Here is a 23,796-nt window from a genome sequence, read left to right as displayed (position 1 = left end):
AAAGAGACTGTGGTTTGGGTTTATCATCAGCTGACTGTTGTCTGAAATGAAGCTGAGGCTCATGGTTGATATCAGGGGGCACAGGAACAAGGTCTGGGATATAGGTAAAAATCTTCTGAAACAAATCCAGCATGGGTCTTTTCACTTTCTGAATTTTACCCTCCTGGAAGTTGTGTCCAATAGACTCATTTGGATGCACGTTAACCTGAAACGTCTCAAGAAGATTTCACATGGATAAAAGGATATCTGTCCTAAAATGGCTCAAAAAGGAAGGGGTCTCTCATTTTGCCTCCTACCTGGGAGCAACACTTCTTTGTCATCTTACCGCGCTACTGGAAAGGCAAACAGTGGCACCAAGAGACAACCAAAACATCCACTGTGAGGACAAGTTTGTGTCACTTCTCACATTAATCCCTTTAGGGAGTCTTGGAAAGTTTCTGTAGGAACCAGAGGCTCAGGACAATCCTCACAGAGCTGTTTTCTTTCTTTGTAGGCTTTCATCTCTGAACATTACACAGATCAGTGATTTATGAGCATGTAAATGTTTGGTCTCCACTTAGCTAAGCAGGGAGATGGATGGCCACTCACTCTGCATGGAGCAGTGGGACATGAGAGCCTTGGCACCCAGAGCCATCTCTCAACCCCAAAACCAAACGTGAGTTAAAGGGTTTTGTGAAAAGCATAATGACATAAAATACATTGAAACCATGCAAAACTGAACTCGTTTTACAGAAAAGGCTGCAGATCTGGGATGGATTTTGGCAAGAACATGCCCTTCAAAAATCCACAATACTGACATTTGGTGAAGGGTGGGAGGGGGAGGAGCACGCAAAACATCCAAGCCCATGTTTTTAATTTAAAAATCATGTTTCATGTCTTAAATATAAAAATGAATAATTTCAATGCATCCAATACAACTGCAATGAAGAGATTGATCCAACAGCACAACACTTCTCTCTGTGAGTGGACAGGAGATGAATGCCCTTTTTGATCTGCATTGAAAATGGTGTCTTCTAGGACATGGGAGTAGAAGGGGATGAAAAAGTTATTAGGCAGGCTGCATCTCAAGAGAAGAAAACTTCCTTTAATTCCCTTCCCAGCAAATCACCATCCATTTGAGATCCAGCACAGGAAGATGAAGAGGACATGAGAGTAAGAACAGCACAATCAGAAGAAAAAGACACCTTCTCAAGGGCACCATCAGTACCCTGGCACTTTGCATTCCCATCCTGAGTTTTGATACCTACCATGCTGGTACGTCTGATTCCTTTCCAGAGGAAATTTCTCTGCTGTGTTCCTGGCGTATGTGTTGAAGCAGTGAGGTCAGGACTCACCTTTCATGCAAGGACCAAGAAATCAGGTGACTGAGCCATATTCACAGTCATATGTAAAGAAAAGGCAGCAAACAGACAAATTCCAGGCTGCTGCATTGAAGTGGGTAAATTCTTCAAAGCAACAGGCAATGCTGCATCCCCACACTCAGATTTGGCCTCTCCAAAATCAGTTGGTACTAATTTCCAATGGATTTTCAAATCAAACCTCAAATGCCTTTTTTTTTTGGCTTTTATAACTAGGACCATTGCTAGGTATGGCAGGATGCAAAGACCTTGCAAGCTACCCCTTCTGTGCCCAATGGAGAGAGGCTGGAAAGCTGCTAAAAAAGGGAAAGAACAGGCCAATGTACTGTTGTTGTGAAGGAGTCAGGTAGCAGAGAGACAACCCAGAACTTCTAGCACATTGTAGCTTCAACTAGCCCAGGTGAGCCCAAAATCATCCCACTAATCCCCTCCCTCAAGCTGCAGAGGAAGGGCGCCAGTGGTACCTTGGATCTCCATGGGAACCATGTCAGAGAGAGGGGAAATGAAAGAGGAGAGTAGAGAACAGACCAGAGTGAGCAGTGGGGAATGGGGAGAGGGCAGTGGTGGGCTGAGTGGCACGTGAAAACCATCCATGGACCAAAGTGCCCTGTGGCAGGCAATAACAGGCTTACTGCAAAGCCTGCTGCACTGGGGAGGAAAACTGAGCAATGTTTGGAGCCTATGGTGGGGGAATGGTGTGTTTCCTCACAGCAGATTGAACTGGCAGCGATATTGGCAGAGAGAGCTTGTGAGGAAAAGCAAAAGCAGGCAAGAAGAGCTTGCTCTTCCCACAGGTTTTGTGGGGAGAAGGTGGTGAGCAAAGCAGGGAGACAAAGGATGCTTCTCTATATCCACCCTCCTCTTCCCCTCCAGAGGAACCTGCATTATGAAAATACCCTAGCAGTGTCCTCCTCTTTTTCTCCAGCCATGATCTAGGGATCTCCAGGCACTGATGGCTGTCACCCAGGCTGGGATGAGCAACCTGGGGTGCCAGTGTGTCCTCTTACAATGCCGTGGGGTTCATCCTTTTGTTGGATGGCAAAGCAGCTGCCATAGGGCAGAAGGATGGGAGTTCATGGTGGTCCAGAAAGGGCTGGCAGCATGCTGGCCAAGCAAGGCTTCACAGGCATCACCTCCACACCTTGCAAGTGCCTTTCTGCTGTCCCACAACAGCACCACATTCCTGCTGCCCAAATACAACGTGGGATCACCCCCACACTGACAAAAGGAAGAGCTTGTGTTCTTCACCAAGGGTAGGCCCCAGCCTCCAGAACATCTCCTTGCCTGCCTGACAATGGGAGCAAGCACAGAGGCTTAGTCTTGGTCTCTGCCTCTGCCCATCTCTGAGTTATCTTCCTTCCCATTCCTGGCTGCTCGTTTTTAGCTTGAGGAATGAAACTCATGGCAGAGTCAGTCAAGGAAGTTGTGTTACTGCGATTCTCTGCCCTGATGCCTTTGGAGGAGGCAGTTTTTCAGAAACAGGGCAGATCTTCCCAAGTGGCTGCTCCCCTCCTGGAAGCTCAGCTCTCTGCCTGCACACAGTACCAGTGCTGCTGAGCTCATCTTCACATCAGCTTTGCTGATGTGGTCCCAGACCACTTGGGGATGCCATTAGCTTCTTTATTAGGACATAGTGGGAGAGGTCTGAGAGCTGCAGGTCCCTTTCTTACCTGCACACAGAAAACTCCACACTCAAAGGTATATTTTCTCATGTGTGGTTGGGGTTTCACCATCATAACTGACCATAGAGAAGTGGGAGCAGCTCCTGGAGCTCCCCTGCAAGGGATATTTGCACAGGACCACAAAAAGCTTCCTTGCAAAACTTCCTTATCCCAGCCAAAACTGCATCTCCACAGATCCTCCTCTGTCTGACTGCAACAGGAGGACATGATGATGAAGTTCACTCCATAGTGTGTCGCTACAAACCTGGCAAACTGGTTGAGGCTTCAGCCATTTTTCTCAGACATCAGACATTTTGCAAACAGCAGACTCCTGACAGCCTGGCATTTTTTTAATGTACAGTCTGCAGCAATTTTGACAGGAAAATTCCCATCCATCCCCTCCTACTTTCACACAGCTCAATGTGCCGTGTCATCCTGGGGTTACATTGTCCTGATTCTGGCATTTTAATGCAAGACCACTGAGGGATTTGGCGAAAAAGGCACAGCCGATGCCACACAGCACCTGGAGCTCATTGTCTCTTTGCAAAAGGCACAGAAGGAAGTCACTATCTGGTCATTCTGGCTGCTCTCTGCCATGGCCTGCTCAGCAATGCAGCCTGCTTCAGCTGACAGGCTTGTAGAAAGAATCAGAAATGTCAAAATTACCTTCTGCTCCACAGCAAGTCTACCAGTGATTTGTTTTTCTCTAAGCCAGGCAGCTGCAGGATACACTGTTCTCTGCAGTTTTAACTGTCATTCTCTCCTGATTTTATTTTCAAATCCACAGTTCAAATGCATTCTCCATTTATAGGATGGGCAAACTATACTGACATGGCCTTTTCTCTCCTGTGCACCTATCTTCACCACACAACACTTAGAAATGTGCCCTATTCCTACTTTCTCCCCAAGAAGCTCTCTGTATTTTACAAAAAGGGGAAGCCATAGTAAAAAATGATTGTTGCTTCAAGGAAAAAAAGGCAGTGGGAATAAATGGGCTTTCTCCCACATCTAGCAGAGGTGGAGAGGCTGAACAGTAAAAGTTAGGACAGAGCGATACCAGCCCAAGCAAGCAAGCAGTCCCTGGGGAAATGGGGCACTTTGTGCCCTTGGATAAAAGAGAGGTCTTGTACCTTCACCTGGTGCTGCCTGTGCCACACTGCTGCTCTCAGAGCTCACTCACTGAAGCTTTTCCTTGTCTTTCTAAGCACAACCCTTAATGCACTACAGAAAACAGAGCTACCAGCAGCCCTGTGCTGCAGCAGCCATGGCCCATCACCTTTGAAGCAGGGGAAGTGGCAGCAGGGCCATTGCAATGGGCAGCAGCTGAAAAAGGACTTTCTTTCCTGGGCATGTAAGCAATTGGTGCTTTACGCTCTGTATTTTTCCATTTGGGAAAACCAGGCTTGGGACAGAAACTACACAGGCAACCTGAAAATCAAATTTAACAGAGTTTTATGCACTGCAGCAGAGCAGAGTTTCAAAGGGTGTTTAGGGGAGAGTGCCTGTAGCCAGCCATTTGGAGGGTACATTAAAAAAAAAAGCAATAAAAAATACCAATCCCCCTTGTCTTTCTGCAGGCACAGCCTCAAGCAAATGCACATGAAGCCACAGAGGAGAGGAAAATGTTTCTGTCCCCAGCTAAAAAAAAATATGCTCAGGGCAATACGCACAGATGAAAGGGGGATGAATCAGAATGATGTAGCTGGACCCAAAACAAAGTTCTCAAGGGTATAAATTGGTGAGCATCTGGGTACCAGGTCCTGAAAAACCAAACAGTGCAAACAAAATGGACAATCAGAAACAGGGACATCTGACATTTCACTCTCTTGACAGGACATTAAATAGGAGTTCAAATTTCAGGGAATGGCATTTAACCTGGATACCCTGTTGCCTGGATAAATACTTTGACCACTGTTGAGATCATCTTCCCCCTTCTCTTTTGTTCCCTTCCTGCCTCCATCACCAAAACTACCTGGCAAATTCAGGATGAGTTTTCTACCAAGAAACATGGCAAATAAGCTGTCTAGCTATCAACTCTTCTAGTCCAACTTGTTCCTGTTTTTTTCTTAAGGGTGAAAAACAGAGAGCCATGTAATTTCAGAGCAATGACACAAACTGATAAAATAATCCTGACATTTGCTTGCTGCAAATTAGAAAAAGTCCCAGCAATTACTGAAAACCTTCAAGATTTGGTTCTGTCAATGGCCCTATCCCCTATCACTACAGTACACTAATGTTTAACATCAGCTATCAAATTTCCAATCTTCAGTATGTAGCAAAAAAATTGCATCCAAAGATGGCATCATGAATAGCCAAAGACAGAAATCTACCATGTCTACCACTACCACTGCTGACATAACGAGGCAGCCTTTTGGAGCAGGAAGAATTTATTGGATGCTGTTTCAGTTCCCAGCATCTACTGAGGCTCTTGACAGAGAGGGCAAAATTTGATGCAATGAGCAGGATACCAGGCCATTTGGCAGAGGAGACACCAAACAGATCATTATGTCGTTTTTAAAGTAGAGATTTTTGACCAGTTGGACTTGAACTGGGAAAAATACACAAGAAAGCCAACCAAGAATTGGTTTGCTTATATACTGCTTACTTCTAGCTTTCCAGCCAATCTAGTACATGAATTTCCTGAGTTTACTTTCACTCAACACATGAAAGTGCTTTATGAACGCTGACAAAAAGTGACATCCTGTTTCTGTTCCCCAAAGCTAAACAGCTGGAACTGGGAAGATAGTGAAAATTTCCTCTGCAGGGGAGATGGTCTAGTCAAACTCGAGAGCAGAAGTGAGAGAATAGTTTCTAATGATGACACAACCCATAATTGTATGGATCATTTCAACTCTGCTGTAATAAAGCATGTCCACACAAAAAGATATTTGCATAAACTACTCTTAGCCAGGCCAAGTCCTGCACCCACTGCAGTACACAAAGGAGCTTAACACCGACCTCAGCGAGCCAAAGGTGTGGTTCTCAGACGTGTGGGAGTAGGACCAAACTCACAGTCAAAAGCCTGGCACAGCACAAAAGAAGCACTGCCCAGCTAAAGAGTTAAGCTTAGCTTAAGTCCCCGGTCTGAAGGTAATTCTCCTCCCTCATGCTCCGACTGCCCACTCCTGAATGCAAGACAAAAAACTTTGACAGGAAGCTCCAGCAAGACTTTATTCAATGGTACACAATAGGAAGAAATTAGCATGAAAGAAGAATTGTATACATTACTGACTTTCCAAGTCACTAAAACAAACTCATAGCGACAAGAACAACTGAGTTCGATGACGTAACAAGAAGCGTGTGACCATCTCTCTAGTGTCCATACCTGCAAACAGATAATATGTTAATGCTTTTTTAAAAATTACAATTCATAGGAGTGCTGGTTTGTCTGGATGTATTTTCATTCTACCACAGCATAATTAATATATAAATGAGATGAAGGTGAAATGCTATTAAGGAAATCTTAGGAAGTTCTCTACATTTCACTTCCCCCAAAAGGCTACCCAGACACCAGTCAGAAGTGAATCTGAGCAATGTGCAAGAGATCTCAGTACCAGTTATCTTTTACCCTGAATCCCACTTCAAATATATCTGGCATGAAACAAGGCCAAAGCTTGTCACAGCCCCAGAAGTAACATTGAACACACATGAGAAGATATTAATTCATGTTTCTGCTTCTCATCATGCTGCCCATGCAATATGAAGTGATTAGCCAGGCAACATGGACTCAGTTTTCATTGTGTGTTCAGGAAAACATCTTAATATCAAAACTATGGTTTTGATACTTCACCTGTCATGTAAATGATGATTTGCACAACTGACTGTGTACCAGATCCCAAACACAATCCTCAACAGTTATAATACCTATTTTGCTTTGTTTCAGTCTGGACTCTGACTAGAATTAATTAATTTTTTTTAAAAGTGGGTGGGGAGAGGGACAATTCACAGTTAAGAAAAGATTACTAGATCAATGGTGCAGAATAAAGCAAGTGATACGCAAACTTCCTAACTATTCTCAATGAACAATTACATCTCAAAATATTATTATCCCTCAAAAACACATTCTTGGATCTCCTACTACTATTCTTCACATGAGACCTTTAAAAAACATTAAATAAAACAAACAATACAGCAATTATAAATAAATGGGCCAAAGCTGCAGGAATGGCCACATAGACACTTGATTTCCAGATGCTAGGAAATCAGCTGTATTAATCTCTGAGGCTATCTGAGTTATAAAAAAATTATCAAGATAACAGAGGCACCCAGTAAGATGTCTGGCACTTCAGCAGAAACACTTTGGAACCCAAGCAGCTGAATTCAGGTCATCCTCTAAACCCAAATTGCTCATGCAGCAGCACAGTATTCACCTGAGACTCCACTTCTAGCTAATTCCATTTCTCTCCTGCTCTCCATTCTTTAGAGAGAATGTCAGTAGAAATCACCGCTTTTTAACAGCTCCCACATACCCCACAGCTGTATGGACTTCCTTCAGAGCTCACTTAGAACCAGTGACTAAGGAAAGAACCTGTCTGAATAGCAGCTGTGCCCTCAGACACACCAATCTGCCATTGATCACTTATATTTACAGGACAAGTGGACTTTTCATCTTGAAATCTGTGCAGGATACGTACTTTTGGAACTCCCATTCCCTGTTGTCCAGCGGACATACTTGGCGAGTTTTGAGCCAGCGAGAGATGCAGTGGAAGTGGAAAGCGTGCTGGAAGACAAAGTTCAGATCACATGATTTCAGAATGTATGAATGCATCTCAATGTGAAAACTACCACTGAAAATATCAAAGAAGAGAAGAGCAAGTCTGCAGGCAAAGGTGGGGACAACTGATCAGTCAATTAGCTGATAATCACCAAGGAATTGATCCACATTTTCAGAGAGGAGGAAACATTAGTGAAACAGCAGCAGGAGCCTGTTCCACAGTGCATGCAGTGGCAACTGACTGACTTCTGATGAAGGAGGGAGTGCAGAGTTTAGCAGCTGCTAAAATAGGCAAAGCAGATGCTGATAAGCAGCACAATCAGAAAGAAAAGAGAGGATTTCAGAGTGAGTAGCAGGGATGATATAAATGTGTACATGCTGAAGGAAGCTTTCTGTCAGTTTGCAGGAGATACCAGAGCCAGAATAAATAAGAATTTGCAAAATTAGAAAGAAAATAAAAATCTCATTTATGTTTAATAAGGGCATCCTTTCTCTTACCCATACAGCTACTTAAAATCAAGGTTTCACTTGTGATGACTCTCACACACAACATAATTTTGACACTAGAATATCCTGACATGGTTAAAAATTTTGCTCTTGTCCTCTGCAAACAGAATTGCAACATTCATAGTCCTGCTCCAGCATTATCACATTGTAAGTCCCACAGCACAGTAAAGATGGGACTGAGGATCAGGGAGTTATTCCACTATTCCATGGAATAGTTTATTTTCCAACTCAGGCCCAGGCTACCTAAGAGGTATTCAAGATTAGAGTTCACATGCTAGCGGGACCAGTTGATTTGATCTTCCCCCCAACCTGGAAGCAAATCACCTGGTTACCCCAGATTGACTCTCTGAATTAGCCTGCACATAGACAAATCAAACAGGCTGACATCCAAGTGATCCTAGTACCAGGGCAAAGGAAAAGGTATAATTTCTAGGCAAACCATGATCACGAAAATCATGCTCAGAATGAAAGATCTATTATTCCTTTAAAAAAAAATTAAGGCTTATCTTCCTCCCTTTTCTTCTGTGTCTTATTACATCTCTCCATCTTTCACTTTATTCTCTCTATCTCCTTTCTATATTCTAGTAAACATAAGGACTTTAAAATTCTTATTTGTGGTGGATTATGTGAAACATGCTACAGAACTCATTCTGTCCCACATCTTCAAAGAAGGAGGACAGCATCATCCCACACAAGCTCCACAATAAAAGTTTTCCTTACATTGCAGACACCCCATGCAACTGTGCACTCCTCAGAGGTAGCCGATGCTTGGTTGGCTTGACATTCTATGCCTGTGAAAATAAAGATTGAACAAATATACACAGGAGTTAAAGATGTACATGCAACACTAACTGGTAGATTCCTTCATAATAGCAAATGTAGGCAGAGGAGAAGGAGCTCTTTTGTGGTATTTAACACACCAGAAAGTATCAAGAGCTATTGGTTTAATGTGTACTGTTTTCCCAAAAATATAATATCAAAACATACTTAATCCTGATTTCATCCTTCCTCTACTCTTTAGTATTCCAGAGTTCCAGAGGGCAAAAGTACATAGCTCATCTGCTGGAAACATATGTCTGCTTCCCAAATTTCAAGGATAAATACTTTCATTTTTTTCCTCTTGTGTTCACAGAGATGTCTTTTGATGATGAGTTGACCGTACATCTAGCTTAACTTCTTTCCCAGGTTTTTCTCAATACAAATTCTGATATATTCCTGTCAGACATTATGTACTTTATATGCAAGTTAATTTGCTCATGTAATGCTGGAGTTTGCCTGTCTTTACTTTATAGTCTTCTGATGGGTAAGTACATCCCAAAAATCCACAATAGGAAATACAGTATGGTTTGGAATTTTTATACCTTGGAGCTGAGTATCCAGGACAATCCCCAACCCTAACTATTTATCAGTCTGGGTTTTGTTTGGGCTTTTATGTTAGATGGCATGGATGAAGGAGATGAAAAAGAGTGAAGAAAGAAGAACAACACCCAGAAAATAAATCCTACAAGCCAGTTCTCCATTCTAAAGCCCGAACAATTCACTTCTGCTCCAGCTCAAGAAGAACTTTCAGAAGAAAAAAAGATATTTCCAACTCCTCCACCATCAACAGCACAAATCTATGAGACTAACATTTTACTTCTTGCAGAAGGATGCTTTCTTTAAGAGTGAAGCCCAAATGATTTTAAAAGGTCTGCTGATAGATTATCGTCTTAGAACTCACTACATGGACTTGTTGCTTTCTTGTTCTGCAGATTTTTTTTTCCTGGCAATGAAGGTGTCTGAATGAGCTCCAGTTCTCTATTCACTCTTTGTGTGCATGAATATGCTTAGAGGAAAAGGAATTTGATTCATCAATTAAATATTCAAAACCTTTCAAATCCCACAGGTTTGGCTGAAAATTGTGATCTCTGTTTCTTCTGTCCTATTCATCCCTTTCTCCATTTTTCACACTTTTTAGGTGTGGAGGTGCACAACATAAAAGATATTCATATTCATCCCTTTCTCCATTTTTTCTGAGATATATGAAATGTCAACCTTGGTCATGAGGAACTACTCAAAACAAGACGGATGTCTGAAGAAACTCAATAGCAACAGCTGTTCTACAAGATTTGAGTGAACCTATATTTATCATATGGTTTACATCAAAGATGTGATATACCACAGCAGGGAGACCGAAGCTCAATCCTTTGCCTGCCTATAGCAGAAAACAAAATCCAGTACTTCTGAAAGGTCTGAGGTCTTAAATCCTGAATCTCTCAATATGTACAGCAATAAAACTAAATCTGATTAAGAATATGGAAGACGCTCAAGATCCTTGGAGAACTTAAATTAGTTTGGATAATTGTATAAAATTCTACACCTGAGATTGTAGCAACAACTTTACTGAAGTATGGACTCATGGTCACGGGACATAGTATTTTAACTTTTAAATATCTAGCCAGAGATGGTACAGTAACACGTAACAGTGAGAAGATGAGTAGTAGGAAAAGATGAGGGAATTAATCTGAAGGGACAAAAGTCAGTGTAAGCCAAGTTTAACTCAGAAAGCCTCTGCTGAAAGCAAGGAAAATACTCCAGCACACAATGTACTTATCTTGTTTTTTCTCTTTCTCTGCTGGAAACAAAATATTGGGCATATTAGACTTGAAGTCCATCTAGCCCATTTTTTATGTTATTTTGTCTTTTTTTTTTTTTTTTTTTTTTTTTTTTTTCCCTCTCTAAGAGGCCCTAACACTAGAGCTGTGTGAACACCATTTTTAATTTTTCAAGATTTGAAGGACTGTATTTTGCCTGGGAGTGAGAGGGAAGAAAGATGTTTTAAGTAAGGAAAAGAAGCAGCATTGACATTAGTTTCAGTATTACTCAAACTTTCACTGACAAATCTAAGCTTTCACTGACAGTCCAAAGCATGACAGTCCCAAAAGTTTAAGAGACAGATGAACTTCTGTGGAAGTGGCTGCGGAGGAGTTCTCTGGTGGTGATGGAAAGCCCTTCCAAAAAGACACCCAGGTTTAGCTCCCTTATCAAACACAGAGACTACTGGAGACTACTGCTAGCACTGCTACCTTTGGCTGCCAAAAAAGGGCCTCCCAAAAGCTGAAGCACTTTTCAGTCTTGTACTTGTTTTGTTGCAGAAAAGGGCAATATATCAACAAATAAAAAAAATAATATAACACATGGACAATCTCCATCCTAGAATGAAAGCTGCTGATCCTGGCTCTTGTAAGAAAGGGAAGCTATTTATCATCTGCTGACCCTAAAGAAGCTGTAAGAATCAGATAGTTACAGGTACTGGAGGAATACTGAATGACTCTTCTGTTGCCTTGCTTTTGACAGAGTATCTGCAGGTGAGGACAGAAAGATACAGCTAAAACCTGAAATACCTGTAAATAATTGTGAAAGATGCAATGGAAGCGTTTCAACTCAGAGAGCTGTGGAAATGCATCTTATATAATGGCAGCTTCTGAATCCTATGCATTTTCTATTGCAGAAATCATCTGTGTATTTATACATCAAGAAATAAATCCAGACCCATTCCATCTAATAAACATCCTGAGATTCTTCTCTGGATTCTATGCAACGTATCTATCTTTGTGAAGCTGGATTTGTGGTACTTGGTGTCTTACTGTCAAAGCAAGGGGACAGTGTTTTGATGGCATGTTTTACATAGTTCAAAGCTATACTGGTCATCTTACTACAATGAGACATTACACATTTTAGGGCAGAAGATAATCCAATATACTAAACAAACTGTCAACACTCTCCAACTGACAATGCTGCAGTGACAGCACCAGACAGCAAGCCTTTGACGAAAGACTAAAGCAAAATGTGAACAGAACCTGAGTCTTTGCAGAGAAGAATGAAACCAAAACACTGAAAATCTACTCATTCCTTCTGTACACTGAATACAAACCAAACTGAGGGCAAGGGGGATCCTTTGAATCACATTATTACTGAGTCATAAGGCACATACATGGGGAGAACTGCATGACACCTTAACACTGGTGCCTGACTTTACAACATTAACAAACTTTCATTACTATGACTGACATTACTTATCACTCTTCTAGTGTTTTCCCATTCTAGGTTTCTTTTCATTGCTAGGGAGATATTTGTATCCTGCATTTTATCACATCAAATCTTGTTGTTGTTCTTCTCTGCACATTCTATTAATTTTTTCTCAATTTGCCATCACTTCACATTCTATGTTTGAAAATCTAATTAAAGAGTTTTTTAACAACATTAACAACATGATCTGTAACAAGGAAGTAAGCAAATCCAGAGCCAACTGATCTCAGAATACCAATTTAGATATCCCTTCTACTCTGTATGCTGTCAATTTTAGTCTGTCATTTGCAGTCCAGGCTCCTCATAACCACTCATACAAATTAATAACATGTTACCCTTGAGCAACTCAAATAAGAAAAAAAATCTACCTGTGTCTTTTTCCTTTACTGTTTTTCCTCTCAACCATCATCCACATATTGGTAGGAATTTTTAAAAACATTTTTTAAGAACTGATAAACAAAATTTACTACTGAAAAATAGCATTTGTCCATTTTCCTTCCATCTCCTCCACACCTCTCCTTCATCCCATATGTCCTATTTGCTATTTATAAAAAAAAAAAAAAAAAAAAGCAAATATATGAGACTGTATTTGGTCCATCATGGAAGGCACAATTAATTTTGAGGCAGATAGATAGAATGAAACACACCAGCACCTCCTATCTTAAAATACATGCCTCTCATCATGAATAATTGTCTTGAATTACAGGATTTTATATATTTATTCTATACATTCGTAAATTCTATAAATGTAACTCAAATTCTAATAAATCTTTGAATTTCCATTTTCCTGTCAGCAAAATGCATCCCTCTCAATATATTATAAACCTGAGAGACTAAGTTGTAGCCCAGTGTCCACCCTCTTTTGAAATTTCTTTCCAAGATGGCACAGGTTAGAGACACTTAAAAAGGAAATCTTTACATTAAAGAATCCAAATTTATTTCATAATTCCCATTCTTTTTAGTGCTATCATCCCCTGTCTAATAACCAAGAATAAACTGAAGCACGGATAGAAGTAGCTGGCTCAAAATACAAACATTTCTGTCCCCAAGAAGAGAAATGAACCTGCTTAACCCATTTTCAGACCAGTGTGTTAAGGTGTGTTTTCTCTTTATTAAAAAAAAAAAAACAAAAAAACCCCACCCAAATAAAGCTTCTGAAAGTAATTTTGTAATTATTATTTAAATATGAAGTAAAATCTGGTGCATCCCTCAGTAGCTGTTCCTATAAACTTGAAGTCTCATTTTTCTGAAGTGTTTTATTTCCATACAGTCTTACTGACAAGAAGTTGCCAATAGGATTGGTTCCAAGAGTGACTGCATAAAACCAAAGTGCAACAGAACTATTCCAATGGGATCAGGACAGGCCATGCCCAGGCACTGTCCTTGGACCTGGGCTTGTTTTGGGGGGTTCCACCAGCCTCACACTCTAGGAATATAGGCAAATGTCTATCTGGGGTATGTTAAAAGGTCTTCTGTCCCTCACGGTTGAAAGAAGATGGACAGTTATGGTGCCAACAGTACTTTGCCATTTTTGAGGAAAAAAAAAATGGGTTTGTACTCATTACCACTATTCTAAGGGACTGAAAATAGTGACTTCATGCATACAAACCTATTTCATGATAGAAACGAACCATCAAGATTATACAGAAAAAAAATTAAAATCAAACCAATACTAAAGATGTATTGCTTTTTACTTTGGCATTTGATTACTCCCCTTTGTAAGTGAACAAACAATTTTCTAGGTGGCAACAAAATTCCCCCTACTATAACAAGTACTAAGTTAGTTGGGCAAGGCAGGTTTTATAGAATGAGGAGTCAAATTAATTTGCTGGCCCATGCCTTTCCTGGCCAGACACAGACACAGACAGTGTCACAAGATTTCATCTTAATGAGTGTCATCGAGAAGTTGACACTCATAGCAACCTCCCCAACTCTGAAATATAATTCCTCTCTTTGTAAGCAATGCCTGACAACCCTGAACAATTTCAGTTCCTCTTTATTATTACTCCTTTTCTTCTTTGTTGCATTCAAAATACACTCACCAGCATCACATCTGTTGATCTAGCATCAAGTGATCCTACCCTTTACAAGAAAAGGGTGAAGAAGAAGCAGTATGGTGACAGAGGTCACAAAAATAGATTATGAGACTTCAGCATTACATAAAAGAGAGATTAGCAGAAGAGTTAGTTACTAACTGAAAGCTTTGCTGAATTATATCCTCAAGTCCAAACTGTGTCCCACCCCCATTTACTTACATAGATCCATAATGTGGTTTCTACAAATGGCACAGTTATCAACCACGATGTCCCATGCCCACAGAGCTACAGCATTCCACTGGAGAGAGGAGGAAAAAAGAAAAACATAGTTTTGATTCAATTTACAGTGGACAGAAATGCTCGCTACTCTTCAAGATCCCATGTACTTTTTAAAATGGAAAAGCTGTAATATTTAAGAAAAACCAAATCTTAGATGTCCAGAGACATTCTTCATCACGAGTTTGTGTTACTAAGAAGTGCTACATTCCACTCACAAACCTCCCAGACACAATGTCTCCTTCCCGCTTGAAAAACAAGGTAACTCCACAGTCTTTTTCTTTTCTTTTCTCTTTTTTTTTCTTTTTTTTTTTTTTTTGTGAAACAAATGCAAACATCTGGATTTCTATTCAAGATCCAATGGCAAGGATGCAGCTCATGCCAATTCTGTAGGAAAGGACAGTCCCTTGGAGAAAGACCAATTCAGATGTCATTTTTGTTAAGAGGAATTCCCATTATTTGCAGCAGTTCTCCTAGTAATCACCCTTCAGAGCAGTTGGGGTCAAGAACTAAATCTCTAATGCTACTCTCCACTGACTCCTGAAAAATCTTCCCTACAAAAGGTTAATAACCAACAACCTATCAGCATGGCTGGATATAAAAATTTCAAAGTACTACCAAATCAACTTTTCAAAGACTTACTTTATTCGTATAAAAAAGCAATAGCACTGTCCCATGCTACTTCAGGGGAAGGGTTTGAGGACTTTAGGGCAAGCCTTGCAGAAAAAAATGTCACCTTTTTATTCCTCCAGACAAAATCTATAATCCATAATCATCCATACTTTTTGTAAACTCATTAAATAAATGCGCCTGCCTTCAACATCCAAAGCAATCCAAAATATTGTAGTGGTAACCAGGATAATCTTCATTTACCACTTAAGTAGTATAGATTATTTTTCCCCTTACATTTTTCCAGTATATATTTGCATTGACTGTAGTATAGTAAATCTTCTCTACTGTGTTCTATTTCCATCTCAGTGTTTTCATTGCTTTCCCACAGTTTGGGATACTAAAGGAGGAATGCCGACTTCCAAGTATTGATAGGCAGTATGGACTTTGAAAGCTCTTCAGTTTTTCATTAGTACCAATATAAAAGTATTCACAATACTACCAGATCTTTTACGACATGCACCAGTAGTGATCTCATTTCTTTCCCCAAACTTCCAACTTCAAATCTAGCTGGCCTTCTGGCTGAGCTACTCATCTCTCATAGACTTAATACTTCAAGGCAGCTGAGATAAAAGTTCTCAGCACCCTTATCTCTCCCATACACTCTAGTACTTAATCTCTTGTCCCATCATGGTCTACTCTGATGGCCCACACACCTGTACTGAGCCACACATGCAGCAAAGATTCTGGTACCTTGCTGGGGAGGAGGAATCCCACTGACACATAAATTATGCCACTGTCTACCACCCTCATTATATCTGTCCCTATTTCCAAATGACAAACAATTATGTAACCCAAACACTTCCTTCTGCACAGATCCAGGGGTTTCCATCATCACTGATGGCAGCTGCATTTCAAACAAACTCATCCACAAGCAGGAATCACTGGAAATGTTTACTGATATTCAGTCTAGAGGTCACTTTTCCTCAAATTATACCTTAGCCCACACAATCTATCCCCGCTTCTCTACACCCTCGTGAAGAGCCTTGGACTGTCACCGTGACCCAGCCGACAAAATGATGGCGCTGGATAGGAGAGCGATATTATGGCTGCTCTGAGCAAGGAGGCAAAGCCAGGGTGGCATGAGAACATTTGCTCGCTAACACGTTGTTATGGCTCGATTTAAATAAGGAGGAGACAAGTCAGCCACAGACATTTGTAGAAAGCATTTTGCGCAGTACATGGGGCAGCCCGGGCGGCTGGGCCACAGCGGCCGGGGGTGATGGGGAGGCGGAAGGGCTGCAGCGCTACTCGCCGGCCCCAGCTGCGCAGAGGCTCTGGCTACGGAACAGCCGATGCCCGTCGGGCTCCGAGGGGAGCGAGCGGCGGGGCGCCGACCACGGCATCCCCCGGCCACGGCAGCCCCCGGCCACGGCATCCCCCGGCCACGGCATCCCCCGGCCACGGCAGCCCCCGGCCACGGCAGCCCCCGGCCACGGCAGCCCCCGGCCACGGCAGCACCCGGCCGGCTCGGCCCCGCCGGCGCCCCCTGCTCTGCTCCCACCCCGCCAGCCGCGCCCGCTGATTGGCCAGCTCCAGCTGCACGTGCAGCGGCCCGCCTCAGCCATTGGCTAGGACGCACGCCAGGACCCCCCCGAAGGCCTCGCCCCGCCCCTCCGGTGCGGAACCGGGCGCCCGGCTCCGTGAGGGGAGCGGGAAGTCGCCCCCTTCTCCGTCCCGCTCGCCGGCATCAGGCCGGCCCCAGCCCCACCCCGTCCCTCCGGGAGCAGCCGGAGGAGCGCGCCGGCGGAGCCTCACTTTCTTCACTTCGAAGCGCTTCTTGCCGGCGCCGCTGTTGGTTCCGCTGGGGGTATCCACATCCATTGCCGCCGCCATTTTGGGTGCGTGAATCGGCCCGTCCTGCTCCGCGCGCATGCGCGGCAGGGCGGGGCAGGGGCCGGAGGAGCGGGGGCGGTGGGTGGGGCCATCCCATGGCCGCGCCCCCTCCGCTCCGGCAGGTGCGGGGGGCTGAGGGCGCGGTCACGTGGGCGCGCTCCTGAGGGCGGCCGCCAGGGCGGGGCCGCGCCGAGTTCGCGCGTCACTCTGCCGGCGGCGTTCGGAGTCTCGGTACAGCTCCTCGCTACAATCCCTCGGGATTTGCCTCCCTGCTCTCTTCCCATGAGGGGATTCAGCTCTCAATAAACTTCTAACTTGTTTTCGCCCATCGTGATCGGTGCAGAACGAGGTGGGGCCGGCGGTGTTTGTGCTATAGCCCTTTTGTTCTCCCGCAGTCCAGTTTTTTTTAAAAAGGAACATGGAATTGCTGGAGACAGGACGCGCCGTTTACGGCGTGCGATTTGGGCTTACAGTAGTTACAATTAACATGGATTGAAAGGGGCTGCCAGAGTTACCGAAGCCTCGCCTGTTCTGTTGCACGGATGGGGACGACAGGCACGGGAGCTGGTTCTCGGAGCTTCCTCAGTCAGTATCTTCCCGAGAAGGTCTGTGGTAGTATTCCCCATGATGGGGAGGGCAGTACAACTGCAGGACTTGAAATTTCTCCCAGCCTTGCAGGTCCGTGGAGATGCGATTTCTCTGAAGAGCCACCCTTTCTAAATCCATTTGTACACTGTGCTGCTCCATAGATTTGGGAAAGAGGAAGCTGTAGAAGCACTAAAAGGCCATTCCCTTGCATAGATACAGACAAGCAATATCTGTACTCTACCTCTCATAAGTACTTGCGCCCAACAGCACTGTTCTGGTCTGGCTCCTTTCTACCCATCTTGCTGTGTGCATACAGCTTTTTCCTGAGACACAGTGCTTGCTGGGGTGGGGTGTCTGGCTCCCTCCAAATAGACTTAAACCTAAAGCAGGGACCTGCAGTAAGAACAAGATGATGCTGTCATTGGATGTGTTGGAATAATTTTAATATTTGGATTGGGATTAATATTTGAAAGACATGTAACACTTGTGCCTTGACTTACGCACATACCTAAATATTTGCAGCACCAGGCTGAGCCTGAAAGTTGCACAGACAATAAAGGTAAGTTTGAAGAAGAAAAATGCCCTCCACTATGTAAACACCCTTTAACACCTCTTATTACTACATGGAAAGCTTCCATTTCACTGACTGCCCCTTTCCCCAGATGCTGCTTGGTTATGGGGCATATCTATTGCTATACTTCGCAGCTACATAAATTCAGGTTTCTGTCCTGTTGCTCCATATTCAGGACTACTGGAAATGAGTATTTTGAAAATGGGAGCTGGGCACTTGAGAAAATGTACTTTTCACCTTCATGAAAATAGCTCTTTTCCAAGCAGAATTTGCAAGATTTCTTATTAATAGAAGCATCAATTCTAACCCTAATTCCTAAATGTGAGAGGCAACGTCTCCAGCAGGACATTTCTCAGTAAGAAACAGGACATTGATCAAACATGTAGACTAGGGCATACACATACCAGAGAGATGTTAACATTCATTTTCACTTTAAGTGACTACAGTAGTATAAAATTATACTCTCCCCACCTCAGCTGATGTCACCAGGGGGAAATGAAGTGGTTGCCAATGGGGTAAAGCCATGCAGCCAGCAATCACGTGGTCTGGATTTATCTTTCAGTATCTGGCAGCAAAAACAATGTAGCAATGCAGATCTTAAGTCTTGCTAAAAAGGTGGGAGTGTTCTTAGGAAAACAAAAAAGATAGCAAACATGGTGCAGGACAGAACACATACTGCACATGCGTGTTTAATTAATTAATATTTACTGATCAGTGTATGCAGATACATTTTACCAAAAAAAAAAAGTGCATTAAGAGATTTCCAGTACACTCTGCAAAGTGAAATTAGTGACATTATAGTCCTGCACTTCATAGAAAGGACTAAGCTACCTTCTTTGCTTGAAATAATCTGTTTTCTGTTGATTTTAGTACCATCCCTAATGTCTTTCCTCCTAGTAAAAGTGAATCTCCTCAGACCTGTTTTCCCCTCTTAAGGCTATATGTTATAGAAGGTTGTCAGGAGCGGCTGCAGCTTTGAAAGGCATCAGTCTCATAAGTGGTGTAACAGTGTGGTCCAAATTACCAGGGATGCTTTGAAGAATGGGTCATTTTTCAAATCTCTGGGACATGCAGGGGAAAATAGAGAAGACTGCCAAACTGAAAAGGCAGGGAGACAGATGGACTAGGTGACATGTGACACCTGCTGTGAATATGGTTACTCCCAATTAAAATCGGACAAACTCTCTCCCAATTGTCAAAGACTGTTCCAAAAGGCAAGGTACCACCAACCTTTCAAAACCAGTGTCTTGGAGTCTCTGCCCTTCTCCTTTACATTCATTCTGTTGGTGGTTTGTTGTTTTTTTTTTCTGCAGTCACCAACATTATCCTGTGTGGGATTTATTCCTCAAATGCTTCCTTCCTTCATACGTGCATTCTTTGAATATGTGTTCCTGGACTGCTGTGGAAATGCTCCATTTGTTTGAGTTGCCTAAGCTGGGATTTCTAGCACCCTTTGCTTTTGGATGCACAAGCCCACAGACAGCATTCACAAATTACTGCTGGGGCAAAACTGAATCTATGGTTATTTTGTGTTGCCACAAAACTTTCTCAAAGTTTAAGAGGTAGGCAAGCAACCTCCCAAGAAAGCTCTGTAGCATCTCCAGTTGATTCAGTGTGCTTGGCATAGGGAAATTGAATTCAGAGAACAGACCCAGAGGGGTAGATTAAGCAGTATATCCCATAGATTTTTGGACCAGACTGTGCTCGCTTTCTGTGGAAACCCAAACACCCCACCTCTATGTTTCCCAGATGATGGCCACATTAAACCCCATATAGTACCCCTGTCCTTATAATCCATTATTAAAACCTCAGTACAGAATGGGAGCCTCCAAACCGGCTAAAAAGAACAGATGAGCTTCTGAGAGAAGAGCAGGTTGTAGCATTTAATGGGATGATGACTGATTGTTGCTCTTCCTTTCTCCTGGCATTTTACCTTAAACTGTTTGATAGCTAAAGTAACATGCAACCATTGTGGCAGCCCGCAGGAAAGTGGGTGCTTACAAAACCCACCATATGTACTGACTGCCCAAACTCCTGCAGAGCCTTTCCCCACACATGAATAAACAGACGATTGGGGCTGTGCCTGCAGGCTCAGCAAATGGCACTGTCCCCACAGCGGGCATCTCGGGCCCCACACCATGCCTAACAATCAGCTGCAGCTGATACAGAGGAACACGCTCAGGACAGAGGGATCCCAGTATGTTACCGTGAGGATGCTGGGCTGATTCTATTCCTCTTCAAGAAAGGGCTTGAAGCTATCCCTCCTATGCATGAGCACCCCTGTGCTCCCCACCTTAATCCTTGCTCCCAGCTAAGGAGCTCCATCTCGGAAGGATTCCAACACCATTCCCACCTCCCTGCCAGCCCTTTGCAGTTCTGGCCATCCGACTGCGTACGCTGATCGCATCTGGCTGTGCTGCCACCTCCCGAGAGAAAGCAGCATCCCGGCTTGTGCTGAAAGGAAAGGAAACGTTCCACAGCCAGGCTCCCCGGCTGCACGGAGGGCCTCGGGGAAGCCGGGACTTTCCACGCCGCCTGCAGCCTGGGGAGGCAAGATGAGCGCCCGAGAGTCGCCACCCCTCTAGGTCAGCTGCAGCCTGGGCACCTCTGTTAATCACAAGGCTGCAGAAGCAGGAGGGTGAGACTGCCTACAACAACTGAAAAAAAAAAAAAAAAAAAAAAAAGATGTATACACAGGGAAGAATAAAAGAATCTTTAACCTGAGCTGGGATCCCAATGAGATGTCAGAGACAGGCTAGGATTGCAATTGAGAGAGAGGACAAGCCTTTCAGAGGGTAACTAACAGGAAAGCAGTAGCAAAGGGGGTGATGATTGTTAACCTGAGTACCTCAAAAGGACTGCATGGGGTGACAAGAGGCTATGGGATAGTCCTAGTGCAGGAGACTGCACCATCTGAGGATCAGGTCACAGTCTGGATCTCTCATTGCTCAGATAAGAGTTTTCAAAGTGGCTTTTATTCTTTAAATGAGCATTAAAAAAAAAAAAAAAAAAAAAAAAAAGAGAGAGAGAGAACAGTGTGATAGCTCAATAAAAGTAGTTATATTCATTTACTACTGCATGTAAGCAACACTGCAAGATCTGGGCTAATTAGCAGTAGCCAGGAAAAAGCACAAGAGTAACCAAGGTAGTAACACAAACTTGCCTGTATATAAATCAATAAACTCCTACTGATTTGGGAAATCCATGAACCTTCAGAAACATGAGGGGAGGCAGTTCCAGACTGCTGTGTGGGAGACACTAAAACACTGTTTACAGATATTCTTATCTACAGCTTTTCCCTGACAGTCTTGAACGTAGGGAGAGAGTCATACAGAGGGAACAAGCACTAAAATCAGACAAAAAAAAAAAATTAAAAAAAAAAAGAGAGGTCTAGAAGCCACCTCCACTGAATCAAAGATTTTGATGATTTTTGAATGAAAGGTGACAACCATTGAGTTGTAGCTTTGCAATTGTTTCCTGCATTAATTCTTTGTTCTTTTTCAAAGAAATATAGTATCCCAAAATTCTTCCAAAGATCTCTTTATGGAATCAAATTCCTAACTGCAGGCTCTGCTCAGTAAAACACAATCCATTAGCCTTTGCCATCCTTCTTTGTCACAATAGGAAAGATGCTGCTGTCAGTAAAAACATCTCATTGAAGTCTCTGGTAGTTGTAGCAAAGGCACCATTTGGCAATTGAAAACTGTGAAGATCCAAGCTCTTCTGCCACTTTTTTGGTAGGTTTTGTTTGGTTTTAGACAGGGGGATGTTGAAGTGAGTTCAGATGTGATTTCAGGGCAAAAAAAAAAGAATTGACTAAATTTATATAATTTTTTCTTAGCAAGAAACAAAGGAGTGGGGAAAAAAATGGTGGTCCACAGACATGGCAATTTCTGGCACAAAAACTATATGGATATTACAAAAGAAGCCAAGAGTGAGGGAGCCATCAATCCTCTGCCTCCCATATCAGGAGGAATAAGAAGTTGTGGTACCTAACTTAGATAGTCCTCAGAAGGCAGGATTTAAAGTATTTCTGGCATTTATCCACTCTCTGTTATGAGGCTCAGTATTTCTGGCATTGTGGTGGTTTGTAACATTTAACCACTCTCTGTTATGAATGCCTAGATAAAGACAACACACTGAATGTTAGCCTTGCTTTGGACTTCATTGGAAAGTTCATTACAGCATCTAGATCAGCAAATCCCACCAGAGAGGGTGTCTCTGCCAGTTCTATACTGAACATACCTTGGATGTATCTTGCCGTGTTAAACACCATTTCCTTTAATTTCCAAACTCAGCACAACTGGATCTCCAAAACGTTAGTGGAAAGAAGGGCCATTTGAAGCAGCAAGCTTTCATTGATCAGAACACAGGAGCTCCCCAGTTCTGACAGCCACAGAAAAAGAAGAAGATAGGAGCGAGCAGAGAAGCAAGTGTAAGTGCAGAGCCTACTGCTTTGGTAATTTTTACTTTTGGTAGTTTTTGCTTTTGGTAATTTACCACTGCAAAGTGACATAGTCACTTCTTCTTTCCCCTCCAGTCATGATGGGAGTTTTGTGGTTTATTTCTTTCCTCTTCTTCTCACCACATTCATAAATTTTATTTCTCAACCCAGTTTAAGGATTCACTGACCTGTGTTAGGAGAAAGAGGAAAGAGACATATCCAGCACTAGGAACACGCTCCCACTTACCTGCAGTCAACAAGACTTAAAAAAATTAAAGAATAGAATAAGATGCAACAGCTTTGGGGAGGTTTCAGCAAGACACATAGAAAGTTCTAAGTTTATTCCACTGAGTATCATGGAGTTAATTCCTTTACCTCAATATATAGAAATACTCATGAGTTTATCATGGAAGATCTCACTCACATCCCATATCTTTTGTGAGTCTGAAACCATTCAAGATAATCAATTGCACAAGTTTGAATGGGAATATTGTAAGTAATTTTGAGGAACCAGGAAAGCTGGAATGAGGCCAGAAATCTACCAGTACCACACACACCCAAACCATTTGCAGTCATCACCAGACTCTTTTGAATCCCTAGAGGAGACAAAACAAAGGCCTATTCTCTTACCTCCCTTTGTTCATGCAAGAACTACCTTTGCATTTACTTCTCTCCTGCTGGGGTTTGGACTGGCAAAGTGCTCCAAAATGCCTATCAAACAGCAAACTCCTGTTAGAAATTGGTGTGAAATTGAAGAAGGGCCCTTAAAACTCTTTCATACAGCAAAATTGTCAAATAATTAAAACATTTTGGAAAATATAAAACTGTTCACTTACGTTCCTCAGTTCTAGGACAGGGGAAAGTTGAGAAGATGATAATTTACCTGGATAAGAGTGGGTGAGAGAAGGTGAGGCATCAATAGCCACCAGAAGTTCAGGAGCGCAACTTGCATTCCCATGTTATTGGATTAATAATTCAGGCAGTTGCTTACACTAAACCAGTTTTCCCTTAATTTACTGTACTATTTCCTCCTATTTACTGCTTTCACCCCTGCTTTCTCTCACAGCC

At 42.8% G+C, this 23,796-nt stretch overlaps 1 protein-coding gene across 1 annotated transcript; it reads right to left on the bottom strand.

Moving 5' to 3' along the window:
• Nucleotides 1-6,164: 6,164 nt before the first annotated feature.
• RBX1 (ring-box 1) lies at nt 6,165-17,228 on the bottom strand. Its single transcript, XM_056481814.1, has 5 exons — nt 17,048-17,228; nt 14,564-14,642; nt 8,961-9,031; nt 7,654-7,739; nt 6,165-6,344 (listed from the first exon to the last, which is right to left on the bottom strand). Exons 1-5 carry the CDS (start codon nt 17,162-17,164, stop codon nt 6,332-6,334), a joined length of 366 nt encoding a protein of 121 aa, XP_056337789.1. The 5' UTR covers nt 17,165-17,228; the 3' UTR covers nt 6,165-6,331.
• Nucleotides 17,229-23,796: the final 6,568 nt, after the last annotated feature.

This window comes from Oenanthe melanoleuca, chromosome 1A (genome assembly GCF_029582105.1).
Source record: "Oenanthe melanoleuca isolate GR-GAL-2019-014 chromosome 1A, OMel1.0, whole genome shotgun sequence".
NCBI lineage: Eukaryota > Metazoa > Chordata > Aves > Passeriformes > Muscicapidae > Oenanthe > Oenanthe melanoleuca.
This window is presented reverse-complemented; position numbering and strand designations above follow the sequence as displayed.

Excerpts from the sequence above, each read along its gene's own strand:
- RBX1 (XM_056481814.1), bottom strand. The coding sequence starts at position 17,164 with ATGCGCGCGGAGCAGGACGGGCCGATTCACGCACCCAAAATGGCGGCG. Across the intron at positions 9,032-14,563 it reads AAACCACATTATGGATCTAT|GCATAGAATGTCAAGCCAAC; the intron begins GTAAGTAAATGG and ends TTATTTTCACAG. Across the intron at positions 7,740-8,960 it reads TTGCATGGGGTGTCTGCAAT|CACGCTTTCCACTTCCACTG; the intron begins GTAAGGAAAACT and ends TTTGTCTTCCAG.